Source organism: Lutjanus erythropterus, chromosome 9 (genome assembly GCF_056507025.1).
Source record: "Lutjanus erythropterus isolate fLutEry1 chromosome 9, fLutEry1.hap2, whole genome shotgun sequence".
Taxonomy (NCBI): domain Eukaryota; kingdom Metazoa; phylum Chordata; class Actinopteri; order Lutjaniformes; family Lutjanidae; genus Lutjanus; species Lutjanus erythropterus.
This window is the reverse complement of record NC_139325.1, coordinates 41,830,571-41,847,733: the sequence shown is the minus strand read 5'-3', so window position 1 is coordinate 41,847,733 and position 17,163 is coordinate 41,830,571. Positions and strand designations below refer to the sequence as shown.

The window sequence follows — 17,163 nt, the reverse complement described above, 5'->3', positions numbered from 1 at the left end:
GCAGGTCAGCGGCTGTTCGCTACCATTGTGTTCAAACATGACAGAGAACAAGATGTACCGACCATGAAGTGGTGGGCGTGTGCTTCGTTTGACGGGCGTGTGGTTGCAGCCAATGGGAGCGCAGAATCACCCCGAACATGACAGGAAACACGCGACACTGCCACGTGGTGGGTTTATATAGGGTCAAACGGAAGCGTTTAGGCGCCATTTCATTGCGGAGCTGCTCAGTGGCGTTTCAGTGGAAGTGCAGCGTCAACAGTGGTGGAAAAATTGGATTGTAAGATCACTCCGCCTTCAGCCCGATGGAAGCGGCCGTCAACCCGCCTCACGACAGGTACAGTCCGCAGTCATTTTGCTCGATACCTACATGAAACTGATCAGGCTTGCGGAGCTTAAGAAGGTGGATTAACGTTAAATGTCACCATAAAACGTTAGCTTACTGTTAACGAAGCGAACGTTAGCTTGTCAGCCAACGGTTGCCTTGAGACAGACTGATTTAGCTAGTTAGCTTTTTACAGCAGACCACCTCAGTACGACTCCCTCAGCGTTCACCTTCACTGAATTATAGCTACGTTTGTAGACTCGCCGTCTCTCTTAGCTGTTAGCTTCACAAAGAAGCTGGCACAAAGAAGTCAAATGACAGCTGCAGCCCCACCGGCTGCTCCCCACCGGCTTTCTGTCAGTCGGGTCATTCATCGCTCAGGCACCCTGCTAACGCTAATCTCACAGCTTATGTTACTATCATATGAGATAACTGCTGATACAGACAGTATCCTGTGTGCTTCTAACACACAGCAGTTGCTCATAGAAAAGGTAGCAGCCCTAAATGAACCATACGATTTGTCAGGCATTGATGGAGTCCAGTGACGCCTGCTAGCTGTTAGCTTAGCTTCCAGCCCACAGCTCCTATGCCGCTGAACAAAGGTCTAACGTTGTATGCTGTGGCAAAATAACTGAGATAGTTTAACGGGTTAATAGGTTAACCTTTTCTAAGACGGTATCGTTCAATAAAGAGTTCGTGATTCTGCTCGTTTGGACAGAAAGTCGCTGTCCCTCATCCGGTTCTGTCATTGTGAGGCAGTGTTTACAAACAGGGAGGGCGGGGCGTCCAAACCACGCGATCACCAGCTGTTGCATTGTAAATCTAGGAGTCATTGCTTTTCTTTCTTTGTTTTGGTTCAGTAATTAAGATGGTTTGTGTGTTTTACTGTTAAGTACTAATACCTAAATATGATTGAATGTAGATTGAAACAGCAAAGACACATTAGTCACATGGAATTATTTTTATTAGTCAGTAATAAAACAATAGATCACAGAGAGTAGGGATAGTTAACTTGCTTTGATCTGTGGGCCCTCTATAAGGACTGGCAGATAAATTAGATATTTTAGTGCATTTAATAACTGCAATTATATATGAGTTGTACATGCTTTGGTAAGAGTTTATACAACATTAAACATAGCTGGAAGTTATTCCATCATGCAGTCACCAAATATAATACATAAATATAATGCAAAAACATAAACTGCTCCTACCAGGGACAGAATGAACAGTACATTTAAGCTAAGTTAGTTGTTAGTATGAAATGTGCATTCATGAGATCAGAATTATCCTCATTTCTGTGCAGCATTTGCTGGTTTTGATCTCATAGTTGTCTTCCCCACATTGCTCACCGTCTGATCCTACTGCACTTTGCACAGCATGAAAGGCCCTCGTGCAAAAGCCTGATTCATCCTTTCAAAGTAAACTGACATGTCTGTCCTTCCTTCCTGAGGAAAAAATCAGTGTCAATCAATTTATTTTCACTGTATATTACAAAATGGTCGGAGGGCTTGTGGGCAGCAAGTGGACTATCACTGTCATAGAATAAATAAACCTCGCAGGATTCTTTAGCAAGCAGAGCTTACATTTTCTCTGGGATGAACTGACATTTGTCTGTCATGATGACACAGACACCAGATATTTGGCTTTCTCCCAGACTTACATTCTTCACATATATACTATAAATCTATATATTACAAAAAAACCTCTATCTTCAAATACTGTATTGTTTTTGATTTTGCTGTTCTGCTCTGTGCATGGGATCCCTCTTTTGTGGCTCCACCTGAGGTTTCTTCCATTTTTTTCCAAGTTTAAAGTTTTTTGGGGGCAGTTTGTCATTTCTCTTTTGATGGTCTACAGGACAGGGGATGTCACACACTGAACATTGTACAGCCCCTTGGGGCAAATTGTGATGATATTGGTCTCTACAAATAGAATTTGACTTGACTTGACTTTGACTGTCAAACTACACTGTTTCTCAAACTGTTTGTGTTGCAGCAAAAACAAACACTTTGTATTTAACAAATACTAAAATTATTTTTTTGTTGTAGGGCTGCACAATTAATCAAATTATTTCCATTACCATAATGTGACCACCAGTGCAATGTCCAAATTGCAGAAGCTGCACTTTTTGATTAAGGAAGAATGTGTCTTGACACTTGATGTTATTATAATAATGTACTATAGTGCTGTAGATGCAATGGCCTATAAATATTGTTCTCCAAATCTCAGAAAACTGAGGAAACTTTTCTGTGTTGAGTCACAAGATGATACTGAAAATGCATGAGTGGTTGAGCATTTTGAGAGCTGCAAGGCATTGTTTTCTATCTCTTTACTCTATAAATTCCTACTAGATATTTTGTCAATTTTTGTTCATTTGAACCTACTGTTAATAGTGACTGGAGGAGTCATGAGCAGCTGTAGTGCCCAGGGACAAACTGCCCATGTTGAGACCATAGTGAAGGGCGTTGACAGGAGTATTCCTGACATTCATTCCTTCATTCCTTTGTAAATGTAAAAAAAAAAATCTTACAGGAGGGAGGACTCAGTGTTGGGTCTTTTTTTTTTTTTAAAACACATTTTCATTATTTAAGTATTTATCATTTGTGTCATAGTATGTTTGTTCATTTAGCCTATGTCTTTGAGGCATTTCTTTATTGTCTTTATTGATATTTCTTTATTTCATTTAAAAGCTAAAAAAACCTCAGACATTCTTAATGTATTGCTCTTTGCTGTGCAATGCTATTATTTTGTTGTGGTTGTGTGGCGGTCCTGCGCGTCCTTACAATTTATAAGCGATCATAAGCAAATTACATCATTATTGTACAAGTGGCTGTAACCAACTGCATAGAATAAAACCATCTCGTTGAAAATAGTGACTGTTGAGAAATGATTTAAGGTAACTATTTATTTTCAATATTATGATAGTGTGAGACATTTAATTTGACTTCAGTTTTAAAGCTTGGAATTAGTGCTATCTTTCCCATAATTCAAACATGTGTCTTTTATTTATGTGGAGCTAAATGTGATAATATATCACAGAGATTTTGGGGTCTTATCACCCAGCCTCTCTACAAGTGAGTGTTTGTTTTTTAGATAGTGGGCACCCATGCGATAGCAGTTCCCATGAAAGTGCTAAAAGTAACAGCCTATTGATAGAGTCCTGGTTCCCTCGATGACGGTTAGCTGACAGGAGGGCAGAACCATAGCTTCACTGGTCATGGCTTACATGAATGAAGCATGTATAGGCTGCACTTTTTCAGCAGGTTTTCCATGAGTGCATGCATTCATGGGAGTGGATAGCAGATCAATGGCTGCATCAATAAGGGAGGCAAAGGGCATACAGCATATTCAGCTTAAAAGTACAGTTTCCTTGTGCGTGTGTGTGTTTGTATTCCCACACAGAAATAGGTTAACTGGTCTCCCTTTTTATTGATTTTTTTTTTCTAAATCATAGTGTAAAGAAATTATGTTTGTACTTTCATTATCTCCACGTTTATTGCTTCTTTCTCATCAAATAAAAATTCTTTTGGCATTCTCTTGGTCCCATCCTCTTTCTGTCTTCTCCGCTCCAGCTCTCTGGTGCTTTTGTCAGGTGGCAGCATGGACCAACACACCAGCTCGGGCAAACGCATTCGCAAGCCCTCCTTGCTGTACGAGGACTTTGAGAGCCCATCTCTGCCACACACGATGCCCCAGGGGCCCCCTGTCCCACCCCAGCCTCCGGTGAAAGATCCCAGCCGCCCAGGCCGCATGACCAACCAGCTGCAGTTTCTCCAGAGGACTCTGATGAAATGTCTGTGGAGACATCACTTTGCCTGGCCTTTCCACGAGCCTGTGGATGCCTACAGGCTCAACCTGCCGGTGAGACTCAACAAAGAGACTTTCACTTTATACTTTCACTTTTATTTATTTTTCTGCAGCTCATGGTTGTGCTTTGGCTCAGATGTTTGAGTACTGGATGCTCCTTCTGTTAAATTTTGTAAATTTGAAATGTTCAACATGCTTCACAAGTTGTGGTTTCATTTTTTCTATTTTTTTTTTTATCATTCCCCTGTTGATCATTCTGTCTTTTTCAGGATTACCATAAAATTATCAAACAACCCATGGACATGGGCACCATCAAAAAGCGTCTGGAGAACAACTTCTACCGCAGTGCAAGTGAGTGCATACAGGACTTCAACACAATGTTCACCAACTGCTACATCTACAACAAGGTAGGTTAAAAGGTAAAAAACAGAGATTTATCCATCATGTTTTTGTCCATTCTAATTTCTCTTTTTCATCAATAAAATGGCTCCACACTACTGATTACATTTAATAATGGGTATCTGCCGGTCCTTAAAAGTCTATTTTTGGACCTTAAAATGTTTCAAGATGTCTTAATAAGGATAAGAATGGATTGGGGAAGTTAACATTAGTTTTATAACGTTTCATGAACTTAAGTCTCGCTTTTAAATGGGTTTTAAAATGTGTTTTTGGGAAAAAAAATGTATTGATTAGATGGTAGCAACTTCAGTACAAACAGAAACCAACAGGGAAACCAATAGCCATTAATGCAAACTGTTCAGTCTGGTCAGAATTTATTGGAGCACAACCAGCAAGAGTGTTGCAACGTGATGTGTGGGCTAACATGGCATATCTTCTCATACAAAATGCTGCTTTTTTAAGTAATAAATTCAAATAGTTTCATTTAGTTTACTTTCATCTAACAAGTTCAGCTAGATCTGGCTTGAGATTAGCACATTTAGTGCTCGGTTGAGCGTGTTAAATAACAGATTTTGAAGCCTGCTGCACCTTGTGCAAGAAAACTCAAATTAGGAACTTTTTGTGTAAAGGCAGAGTCACATAGGAAGTCAGAAAAACATAAAGTTGCCATAAATAGCCAACAGCAAACGTTGCCATCACCCAGTATTGTTCTGTATTCACATCAGGAGCACCTTGGTCCAAAGTCCAGCCCCAGCACGACCTCAGCACTAATGTTCTGGAACTCCTCAGTATGAGCGTGAAATAGGTTTTAAATGACATTCATAATCTTTAAAAACTTAAATGTAACTTTCCCATGAAAAGCTAACTTTCCCATCCAATGCTTTGCAAACAGAAACTTGTTTTGGATATTCTGCTATCCCATGCAACAGAACATGTGCTGACCTGTATTGTATGTGTGATATGGAATAACTTATAGGCAAGAGGGAAAATTGATGAGGCATGAGGGAAAAGGAAAATATTGAGTTGACAGGAAAACAAATGACTACAGCATGCAACTGCTGGGAAACATGGTGGTGCGTCTGGAAAATTTAGTGTAGATCCATTACTAAATCATTTTAACAAATGAAAACAGCTGCTCTGGAGATGTAGACAACACAACACTTTGACAGTGTCTAAATCACTTGTCATGGCCAAGGTTGTCAACGTGGTAGGATAAATATTGATCTTGTTTTTGCATATAAGGATGACACAAAAGATCATTTTCACCATCACTTTTATCCCTTTATTGCTATTTTTTAACTATACTTTTTTATTTTATTCATATAATTTATAAAATACTTGAATGATGAACAAGGTGGAAGGATTTGTTAAGTTGTGTCAACCAAATTGTCTAGGGGCTATTGTGAGCAACTGGACTTGGGTTTTTGCAGACTTTTCACCACTCATCCAATAGGCTTGTTCCATTCTAATTGTGTAATGGGGAACATCTGGGGAGCTCCCATTAGTTGGTAAGAACTGAAGAAGCCTATTGGATGAGATGTAGAACATCTTCAAGAACCTCAAGTTTAAAGTCCAGCTGCCTACGATAGCTCATACCAAATACCATGACCTGGATGACTGAGAATCTTCACAGATGTGTCAACCAGGTGTTGATGATGAATTAATCAGCTAATCATTAAACTGTAAATTAAATTGATTTATTGCAATTTAAAATCTGTACCAAGAACACGTTTTTACTGTTATGGCTCCTTGCAGGCTGCTCACGTGTTAATAAATTGTTTTCTTGGCTAGCCCACAGATGACATTGTGCTGATGGCCCAGTCCTTAGAGAAGATCTTCCTCCAAAAGGTGGCCCAGATGCCCCAGGAAGAGGTTGAGCTGCCTCCTCCAGCTCCTCGGAGCAAGAACAGCAGGGGAAGAGGTCGCAAATCTGGTGAGTTTGTGACATGGTCTTACAGGATTAGAATGAATTTGTTCAGCAATTATACAAAATGTCTTCTTGTTGCAGAAACATACCACATACCACAATCTTTTTAAAAAGCCACACTTCACACGCGATAAAAGGCTTCTTCTAAATGATTGAGACTTTTTTCACCTGTCATTCTTTAGCTGTGTTCTGTGACTAAAGTTGAATATTGTATGTCTCTCAGCATCAAGGGCTCAGCAGGTGCCAGCGGTGTCCCAATCAGCCTATTCGCCTTCCTCTTCGGACACTGGGGAGTCGATGCTGGCCAACTCTCCACAGACTGTGCTGACCAAAAGCCTGCCTCCAGCCAACATCATGGGCCTGCCCCCCACACAGCCCACAACCAAGGTAAAAAAAATACAAAACATAATAATGACAATTAAGTGATTGTCTGTTGTTGCACACAAGTGACAGTTATGCCTGTAGAGCCAAACTAATACTGGATTTTTGGAGGTAGATAATGATATTGGAGAGTAAAAAAATTTTTGGCAGATATTGTAATAATGTCTCAAATGTGACTATCAAACACTTGTAGATAGGAGCATAGAAATACATTCAAATAAAACATTAAAGGAATATTAAAACTGCATTTGAGATCATAAGAATAAAATTAAATTGCATTTCAAAGGTGATGGCAAACAAATATAAGAACATTAGGTACAGATTATCTTAACAAGAATTTACTTTACTGGAGGGCAGCAGAAAACATTAATTGTTTTAAGCCCTGGTTAAGATGAGCTGACAGTTTCATGCAGCCTAAGGAATTCAGGAAGTTTGTTCCACAGGTGAGGAGCATAGATACTAAAGGCTGCTTCACCTTGCTTGGTTTTGATCCAGGGAACACTGAGTAAACCTGTTCCAGATGATCTGAGGGGTCTGGGTGCTTCATTACATACGAGTAATAAAGACCATTTAGTGCTTTATAGACAAGTAACAGGATTATAAAGTCTATTCTTTGACACACAGGAAGCCAATGCAGTGATTTAAGCACTGGTGTAATATGTTCTGCTTTTTTGGTGCTGTTGGAGGACTCTGGCATTAATGTAGTCCAGCCTGCTGAAAATGAAAGCATGAACAAGTTTTTCTGTATCGTGTTTAGACAGAAATCCTTTAATTCTTGATATGTGTTTTATTGTGGAAGTAGGCTGATTTAGTAATGGTCTATGTGACTATTGAAATGTAGGTCTGAGTAAGTGAACTACACCAAGATTTCTTGCTTGATTTGTAGATTTTAGTGTCAGAAAATTCTGGCACATCCACTTATTGATTTCTTCAGTTCACTTATTTAGCAAATGTAGGGGATTGTAGTCATGTGGTGACATTGCTATCTAGAGTTTTGTGTCATCTGCATAAGTATGGTAGGAGATGACATGATATTCCATAATCTGAGCAAGAAGGAGCATTTAGATGTTGAATGAACCCTTGAGTAACTTGACACAAAGGAAGTCCCACTTACTTTTCTAGTCTGTCAAGCAGTATCTTGTGGTCAACTGCATCGAATGTAGCACTGAGGTCAAGTAAAACAAAACTGAAATCTTTGACGCATCACTGCTCAGATGAATGTCATTTAAAACTTTTATAAGTGCAGTCTCAGTGCTGTGGTGTGCTCGAAATCCAGACTGAAGAGAACTGTTGACTATCTGTAGTATATCTGTTGCTCTGCAGTTACAAAACATCTTTTAAGAAGCTTGTAGGCAGAGTGTCAAGGCAGCAGGTAGTGGGCATCTGTCAAAGCTACATAATATAAGGGATGAGAAAGTGCCAAATAAACTGCAGTAGCCTTATGAGGTGATATAGCCATTGTGTTGGAGTAACAGACTGTTTGTCTTATCTTTAAAAATGTATCTGTGAAAAAAAGAAGTTGTTGCGTGCTTTGGTAGATCGCAGTTCAGGAGGGACTGATGCTGATGAGTTTGTCAGTCTGTGGACATCAGTGAATAAGGTCTGCACATTATTTTTTATTTTTGTTCATTATCTTAGAGAAAAGACTGCCTTGCTCTTTTTAGCTCCAAGTTATAGATGTGAAGTCTCTCCTTATAGGTGTCATAATGAAACTGGAGTTTGTTTTTTGCTACCTGTGTTCTGCTTCTCTACATTCTCTTTTTTGAACTTTTACCAGTGTGGCATTCCTCCATGGTGCTTTTTTCTTACCAGAGACAACTTCAACCTTCATGGAGGCAACAGTGTCGATAACATTCATAAACTTAGAACTTAAAATTTTAACTGTGGGTGTAAAATCCTGGGTGAATAGTGTACAGGTGTTTTCATTGATATAGCGCTTTCTGATTACCTCTGTTGTAATTTTAAAGAAAACGCAGTAGTGATCTTACAGGGCGACATCAGTCACCCCAACCTTAGTTTGGGGAGCTGATTCTGAACCGTTACTTTTTATTCTTTTCATTTAACCAAGTTTCAGTTAAAAACATAAAATCGAGGTTTTTCTTGATAATAAAATCACAAATTAATAGTAACTTGCCAGCCGGAGGCCTGGTATTTAGTAAAGCTAAGTTTAGTGTACTATTGGCATTGTCTGACACGCTTATGCATAACTGGGGTCAAATTAGAAGTGTTTTTCACATTGTTCTTCCTGATGCTGGACAAAACCGGAATGACAGACCTTGGAGATGCTCTTGGCTAATTCTTTTCTATTTCAAGATGTGTTTGACCATGCCACCAGCTGTTCAAGATCGCTGGTATGTTTAAGGAAGCGCCATGGGGTCTGAGTGATGATGACCTGAGTGATGATGTCTGTGGCTGCTGTGGATTAGTTCGTCAATTTGACTGAGCTTTAGCGTGGCAGCTTTAACTAACTCCTTGAGTGGTGAGTGTGGTGGAGCGGGGGAGGGTTGTTGGATCCCTGACTGGGAAAGGGCCATCCTCTGGATGCCTTGGGTGACCTGGACCAAAGGGCCAAGTGAAGTGGGAGGGATCTAGGCTGTCTGTCTCTGTGTGCTGTTCTTGTCCTTGGCTCTTATCTGTGCATTCTTGTTTTGGTTGGACATCCCAAGAACATGAAATAAGTTCACCTTGAGTAGTCTGGATCCAGTGATGTTTGGATGAATCCCACTGGGTTGAAAACGGTCCTTTGTCAATAAACTTTATCCCATTAGCGAGACTCACAGATGTCAGCCATATATTCAGGGCAATGAGTCTGAATAAAGACTCGATTCCTTTCTCCAAGTTTGGTGTTTGGTGAAACTGGGGTGGATATTTTGTACTATTATTATTTACATTTTTTAGATGTTGCAGCCTTAAAATAAACATGATGATTAGCTTTAGTCTTTGTTGTTATTTGATAGCCCCTAATAAATATAACAATTTGTAAGTATAGACTAGCTTTGGGCAAGTAGATTTCTGAACCACTTGCCCGGATGGACAAGGGGAAAAAATGTTGAACCCTTCATAATAACTTCCAACCTCCTTGTTTCTAGAAAAAAGGTGTGAAACGTAAGGCGGACACCACCACCCCCTCCACCATGGGTTTGACTGTAGGCATGTCAGGAGCAACGCACATGGTGGGCTTGGGGAAAGGAGGCCACGGAGGCCAAGTCCACGACACCTCCATGCACACCATCTCCTCCATGGGGGGCATGAGCTTGGAGACCCCCCCCGGGATGGGGCTGGTCAGGAGCCCCGGAGGTCCCGTTCTGCTCCAGCCAATGATGGCAGGCACTGGACGCAGAGTTGGCAGCGGACGCCCCATCAAACCCCCAAAGAAGGACTTGCCTGATTCTGTCCAGCCTCAGCCATCAAGGAAGGGCAAACTAAGCCCTCAGTTGAGGTACTGCAGCGGGCTGCTGAAGGAGATGTTGTCAAAGAAACACGCAGCGTACGCCTGGCCCTTCTACATACCTGTGGATGCTGCTGCGCTGGGACTTCATGACTACCATGATATTATTAAGTGTCCCATGGACCTCAGCACCATCAAGGTGACTTCTCATATGCTTTTATCTCGTAGAAATAATAGACAATCAGTATACTCAGTGTTATGGATTACATAGTAATCAGTAGTAAAGTTAATGTTGTTTCAGATCTTTATATGTTGGAATCTCCTTTTAACACACTGATGGCACACAGAAGGAAGCACTAGGGCTGAAAATCTGCAATATATTCTACATTGCAAGATTAGATTCTTTTGTAGTGGGACTGTATGAGGTACTTATCCATAGTCAGTATCTTGTCTACAGTAGATGGCAGTCAACATGTCCCCAGTTTGGGGGAGCAGGAATGTAGAAAGCTAAGAAATGTACTGCTGTGGACAGGGTCAGCAGTACATAACGCCCCCCCCCCCCAGTTAGTTTACAGTATGCTATAAAATATTTTCTCTGCTGTTTGACAGCCTTCTCTGATGGGAAACTGCTGTAACGCTCTGTGCAAAGCAACCAGATTTCTTTTGCAAGAACAGCTATTTTACTTCACAGAACCTGGATGTTTCTGTCTGCCGCTGCCTGAATCAGTCAGTCAGTTTTTTTTGTGTGACTTAAGTGAATCCAAAATATCCCTGGAAAACCCCAAAGTCACACAGTAACACAAACAAACTAACTGATTAAGGTAACGGCAGATGAGAATCTCCCGTGTTCTGTGAGGTGCAATTACTGATTTTTGCCAAAAGAGTCTGGTGGCTCTGGAGAGAAAGAGAGGAATATTTGGCATATATAATGGCAGAGGTGAAAATATTCAATAGATAGTGTAAACCTAAACTAATATAGCATTGCTTAGTTTCCTTTGTTGGTGCTGCTGCTGCGTCTCCCAACTGGGGATGTGCTAATCGCCACCTACTGTCAGTAATACACTAAATACCTCATACAACCCCACTTCAAAAAAGTTCGAACTATCCCTTTAAGAAATCTGAAAAAAAAACCACAATACTAATTTGATGAACCAAAAAGGCCAGTTGAGGCATTAAATTTGTCCTTTCCTAACTCTTCATTAGAGGAAGATGGACTGTCGTGAATACAGGGAGGCTCAACAGTTTGCCAGCGATGTCAGACTCATGTTCTCCAACTGCTACAAGTACAACCCACCTGACCATGATGTTGTAGGCATGGCACGAAAGCTGCAGGTGAGCCTGGCTGTCTAATTCTGCTCTTCAGTTCAGACTGAAATGAAAGTGCAGGAAACTTTCTTTACTCCCGCCCCCCGTCTTACTCTTTGGTTTGGGGTTTTTTATAGGATGTATTTGAGTTCCGTTTTGCCAAGATGCCAGATGAACCACATATGGATCACACAACCATGTCAATGAGTGGCCATCCCACATCCTCGTCCTCCTCCTCTTCCTCCTCCTCCTCGTCTTCTTCCTCCACCTCTGAGAGTGAGCCCAGCAGCGAGAGTGAAGAGAGCGAGAGCAGCCCCAACTCAGACAGTGAGGAAGAGCGGGCACATCGCTTGGCTGAGTTACAGGACCAGGTGTGCACACAAGTAAGACCGGTATATTTTATTTATCCAGGTGTGTTTATTAAGACAAGTATCATTTGGAAACGGTCTTCACAAAGCCAAATTTTCAAATTGAATTTTCTTAACAGCTCCGAGCCGTGCACGAGCAGCTGGCTGCTCTCTCCCAAGGCCCCATCATCAAACCCAAGAAGAAGAAAGAGAAGAAGGACAAAAAGGAGAAGAAGAAAAAGAAGAAGCTGGAGAAGAGAAGTCGAGGTGGCAGAAGCAGAGCTGGCTCTGAGGAATGGAAAATGCCTGGCAAGATACTGAAAAGCAAGTCTGCCAGAGCAGGTGGCTCCCAGGTCAAGAAAAACCAGGGGAAGAAGAGTAACAAGAACAGCAAGTTAGTAGTAAAATGATTAATATCATTGTTTTTAAAGCATCGCAAGATAAAAGTAAAATAAACATGATCTTCTATCTTTAATTACGTGTTTTCAGAATATCAAGCAGCTGATAATATGAACTTTTGTTTTCACTGTATCACTTTCTGATGACTCCTCAGGTCCACAAAGAAACCGTTCTACCCCCCAGTGGCCCCTTCCATGCTGCCACACTATGACTCAGAGGAAGAGGAGGAGATCGTGCCCATGTCGTACGACGAGAAGCGCCAGCTGAGCCTCGACATCAACAAGCTGCCGGGGGAGAAGCTGGGTCGCGTGGTCCACATCATTCAGTCAAGGGAACCTTCACTGAGGGACACCAACCCCGAGGAGATTGAGATTGACTTTGAAACACTGAAGCCATCGACTCTGAAAGAGCTGGAGCGCTACGTCATGACCTGTCTGAGGAAGAAGCCCCGTAAGCCTTACGGTGAACAAGGTGATGTATCCGTTGTCCAAATACCTGCATATTCTGGTTTAATGACATCTTACTGAAAAGTTATTATTTAAGACTCAGCAGTAAGCCATTATAGAATTTTATTTATGAGAGTCTCCAATGATTGACACATGACTTTTTGGTGCGTCTCAGCTGGTTAACACAGAGCGCAGACCTGCCAGCCTCCAGGCTATTTTATTTGTACTTTGTATATTGATCAACATCACTATTAATACACCGGTGTTGGCAAAGAAGATATTTTCAACTGTTGTGCCTTGGCCAGATGTTGAATTGGCAATTATAATGTACATGTAAAATTGTAACAGGAAGACAGACATGAATGTGAAGCAGATGGCAGAAACGGAGTATAATATTTATGTATATTAACCTGAAAATAAGAAAATAATCGTTTAGAATGAAAGTGGAGGGTGTGGGTCTTCTACAACAGAGTCTGCTATATTGCACTGCCTTGTTTCCACAGCAGGCCAGAACAGAAAAACCAAATACTGGCTCTAAAAACAGCCTTTCATGTTTTGCATGAGATTTGTGGCCAACATAAGTTCTCCTACATGGAAAATGAGAAGAGGTGTTTGCTATCTTCCAGCTCACTGTGAGAAACCACTAAATCCTACACATTAGTCCATTAAAACAACAACATTTAATCACATTACGACCAAGAGGACTTAGACAGAACCATCAAGACAGCGATACGAAAAGGACGAGGGACAGAATCTGACAAACGCAGACGGAAAGCCAACAAAATGAGAACAGACAAGTCAGGCTGTCTGGTTGCATTTTAACAATATTATGCAGAGGAACAGAACTACACTTGGGGTATATTTTTATTTATTTAGTAAATCCAGTCAGGGGGAAATCTAAATTTGATATCAAAATATTCCACCAAATTGACAGCCATTTAATGTTGTTTTCTCAGCCAGTAAATGCACTAAACCCACATCTTTTATTCATCTCTCCCCCCTGTGTGTCTCTGTGACTGAAGGGATAGTTTTTCTCCTTACTTAACACTCTGAAAAGCTCCTTGAGGTCAAGAGTAGAAAGCTGGGGGTACGTTTATGGCGGCACAGTGCTTGACGCATGATTGTTATGTAATCAATGACATTTCATGGAAATTTGTGTAATGTTGGGTCATGTCATGAAGCCACAATAAGTTTCCCACATTAAATTCTGTACAAGCTAAGCTAATACTGAACCAATGATGAATTTATTGGGGAACATTTTTGCAACACGTTGGAAGAAAGAGCCAAGTCTGATACTCAGAAAGCCAAGCTGCAGAATGAAGGTACAGCTCTTATGGTCTCGCCCAAATAGAACTGATGTAGTGAGTAGTTGGTCACTGAGGCATGACATAGCTACATCCCATTACTTAAGGTTGATTAAATTTGGCCCACGCTACCTCCAGAATTCCTGGCAGGAAGTCTTGATGTTCCAATTCAGGGGCGGGAATCTCTTGGTACCTCACAATTTGATTCAATTTCACTTCCGAGGGCTATGATTCAATGATAAAACGATTATCGATTCATCTTTGTGCATCAAAATATTAAGCTTTTAAATTATGGGGTGCCAGTTGTATTGTACTCATCTGCAGCTGCTCACGTTCAACCATCCTCACCAAAACTAAAGAGGTAACACGACGCACATGTTATATTTTGGGGTGGGAATCTTTGTGTCCAATTTGATTCAGAACTTATTTTTGACTGAATGAATAGAAAAGGGGGCACGATTTTTCTTTTTTTTTCTCGCTCCGGTTTCCCTGGAATCCAATATGAAAAGATGAAACACTGGCAATTTAATAGTCTGCAGCTTTTTATTTTAAAAAAGTTAATTTCAGTAATTAATGAAGTTATTAATTTGAGAGATTAATTCTGTTTCTGCCTGTGTGAGGAAAAACAATAATGGGGGCAAGGCGGAGTGCCACGTTGTGTGTGTTGTTATTAAGTTTGTGTCTCCAGCGATGTAGAGCAGCCTCTCTGCTGCAGCGTTAGCTCCGTGAAAGCCATCGCTGTCCAACATGCAGAACTGATGCAGAGTTTCTGAAGTGAACAGACGGAGCAGAGAGTTATTTTCTTCACCACAGAGTTGGTTGAATTTGTTTAATGTGTGTTGATCTGCCACTCTTGTTTGTTACAGCTGACAGCTACATTCAAGTCTTATTGTCTCTGGTTATTTGTGTGAAAAGTATCCACAACACATATAAGTTATTTAGACACTAAATCAAACCTCTGCCTTTGGAGTATTTTCTATTCCCAGACCACTCTCCTCCCAAAAACACCTAACTACAACTCATTCACACCAGTACACTAAAACAAAGGCCACTCCAGATCTGTAACAAGTTTTTATCATCTTTTTATGTACAGCAGCAAAGAAAGGCAGTATTGGCAAGTCCAAAGAGGAGCTGACTCTTGAGAAGAGGAGGGAGCTGGAGAGGAGGCTGCAAGATGTCAGTGGGCAACTCAATTCTGTAAAGAAACCAACGAAACCTAAAGGTGAGCTCGCGTGTCACCATTTCACACCACATCTAATGTTTGGATGTTTATTATTGTTTTTCTTTCATATTTTTTCCCCTGCAGTGCATTAATAGCTGTCTTCATCTGTACCTGGTATGTCCGTAAAACTCTTACTTATTTTCTTACTGTTCCCTCGGCAGTGGAGAAGCCCAGCACTGTAGAGACTCACACCCAGCCCTCACGCCTCAGTGGCAGTAGCTCCAGCTCTGACTCATCGTCGTCCTCCTCTTCATCTTCGTCCTCAGATACCAGTGATTCAGACTCTGGTTGAGATCCTTAGCTGTGGCTAAGAGAGAGAAAACACTAATAACTCAGGGACTTGGGCTGGCCCAGGACACAACACACCCTGAAACAGTAGTGGGCTGAGATATTAGATACCACGGCAAAAACCACTCCAAGTGGACTCCTAAAATGTTTTGAATGTGGGACTGAGGGATGTGAAACGTCTCTGTGGATAATTGTAGATCCCAAACACTAAATGCCTTGGTTTCCCCTTCATCCCCTTTGTAAATACTTGTAAAAATTTATGTTTCTTTTATAAAGAAGAATTTTATGGTGATCCCCCAAAGAGGGAAGCGGAGTAATAAAAAAAAAAAAAAAAAAAAAGGATGTGGAAAGACGGGCCTTAGTCCAGATCTGCTTTGGCTGGCCTTACGCTGTGTCCTCAGTGGTGAGGGAATGTAAGAGTGTTTATTTATTTGTTTTCTTCACCCACGTTTCCTCGGACATTACTGGAATTTGAACCAGCAACCTTTTTGGTCACAAGACATGCTTTTCTAACAAATGGCCTTCTGCCACGCTTCATTTTTAGATCAACCCCCGGACTCAGCCTTAATCATCCAGATTGCTAAAGGCATTGTTGGGATTATTTTGCAGGGTTGTATGAAGTACTAATCCGTAGTCAGGGTACTAACTACAATAGATGGCGGACGGCACGCCCCCAGTTTGAAGGAGCAGATATGGGAAACAGCACAGAGGCTAAGCACTGCACTGCTGTGGACAGATTAATTTAGCCACTTAAGAAAGGTCAGCCTAAGAAATAATCAATATCTGTTTAAGTTTTTGCTATATTTAGAATATTTTCCAATATCACTCTCTCCAAACCAACCAAACTCGTGGGTGAAATCAGCCGTTTTACCTCGCAGAACACAGGAGTTGCAGGGTTACTGTTACTAGATCTGTTAGATTGTTTGTGTTATTGTGTGACTTTTGGTGTTTTAAATGGACAGTGTGGATTCACCAAAGTAACTAACAGATCAAGGTAAAATCACTGATTTCTCACATGGAACTTGGTTGGTTTGGAGCGTGATATTTGTGCGACCTTTGGCTCATATAACAGTAGTTTGTTTATTTATTTAAGGTGAACCTTTTTTTTAATTGGCTAAAATACCTTTTGTTGTTGACCCCGTCTGCAGCTTCTGTAGTAGTACGTCTGTCTGCTTCTCCAAACGGGGGGTTATGCCAACAAGCATCTACTATAGTTAATACACTGACTATTGATGAATATCTTGTGCAACCCACGTTAAATAATCCTAGTTACCCTTTAATAGCAAAAAAAAATTCAGTATTGTTAAGGAGCTCTTATTCCTTCTCTCGCTCACTGGTCTGAGAACTGTTGAGCAGTAAATAAAAACTGACCTGAAAATGGAAGATAAACAGAGGCCAAAGTTTGAAGTTTGTTACAGTTTGAGTTCTGGATCATCTCTCGTTTATGTTTACACACATTGTTTTCACAGTTAAATCTGTTATACAGCCTGTAGTTCTTGTTTGATTGTTTTTTTTAAACCATGTGGGTTTAGTACAAGTAGTACAGTAGTACAATATAGAAATTGCATAACACACTGTAATTACAGAGTTTGCAATTAAGTAACACAATCATTCAGTTTGTATTGATT

At 40.8% G+C, this 17,163-nt stretch overlaps 1 protein-coding gene across 4 annotated transcripts; it reads left to right on the top strand.

Annotated features, from left to right (window-relative positions):
• Positions 1-207: 207 nt before the first annotated feature.
• On the top strand, positions 208-16,428 carry brd2b (bromodomain containing 2b). 4 transcript variants are annotated; one of them, XM_084727640.1, is made up of 12 exons: positions 208-334; positions 3,895-4,183; positions 4,399-4,536; positions 6,320-6,461; positions 6,679-6,842; positions 9,926-10,423; positions 11,428-11,556; positions 11,667-11,900; positions 12,017-12,270; positions 12,430-12,746; positions 15,119-15,247; positions 15,409-16,428. In XM_084727640.1, the coding sequence occupies exons 1-12, from the start codon at positions 303-305 to the stop codon at positions 15,537-15,539; spliced, it is 2,457 nt and encodes an 818-aa protein (XP_084583766.1). In that variant the 5' UTR covers positions 208-302; the 3' UTR covers positions 15,540-16,428. The 4 variants fall into 4 exon arrangements, with proteins under 4 accessions (XP_084583766.1, XP_084583765.1, XP_084583764.1 ...); XM_084727639.1 differs by having other exon boundaries at positions 11,667-11,912; positions 15,122-15,247; XM_084727638.1 differs by having other exon boundaries at positions 11,667-11,912.
• Positions 16,429-17,163: the final 735 nt, after the last annotated feature.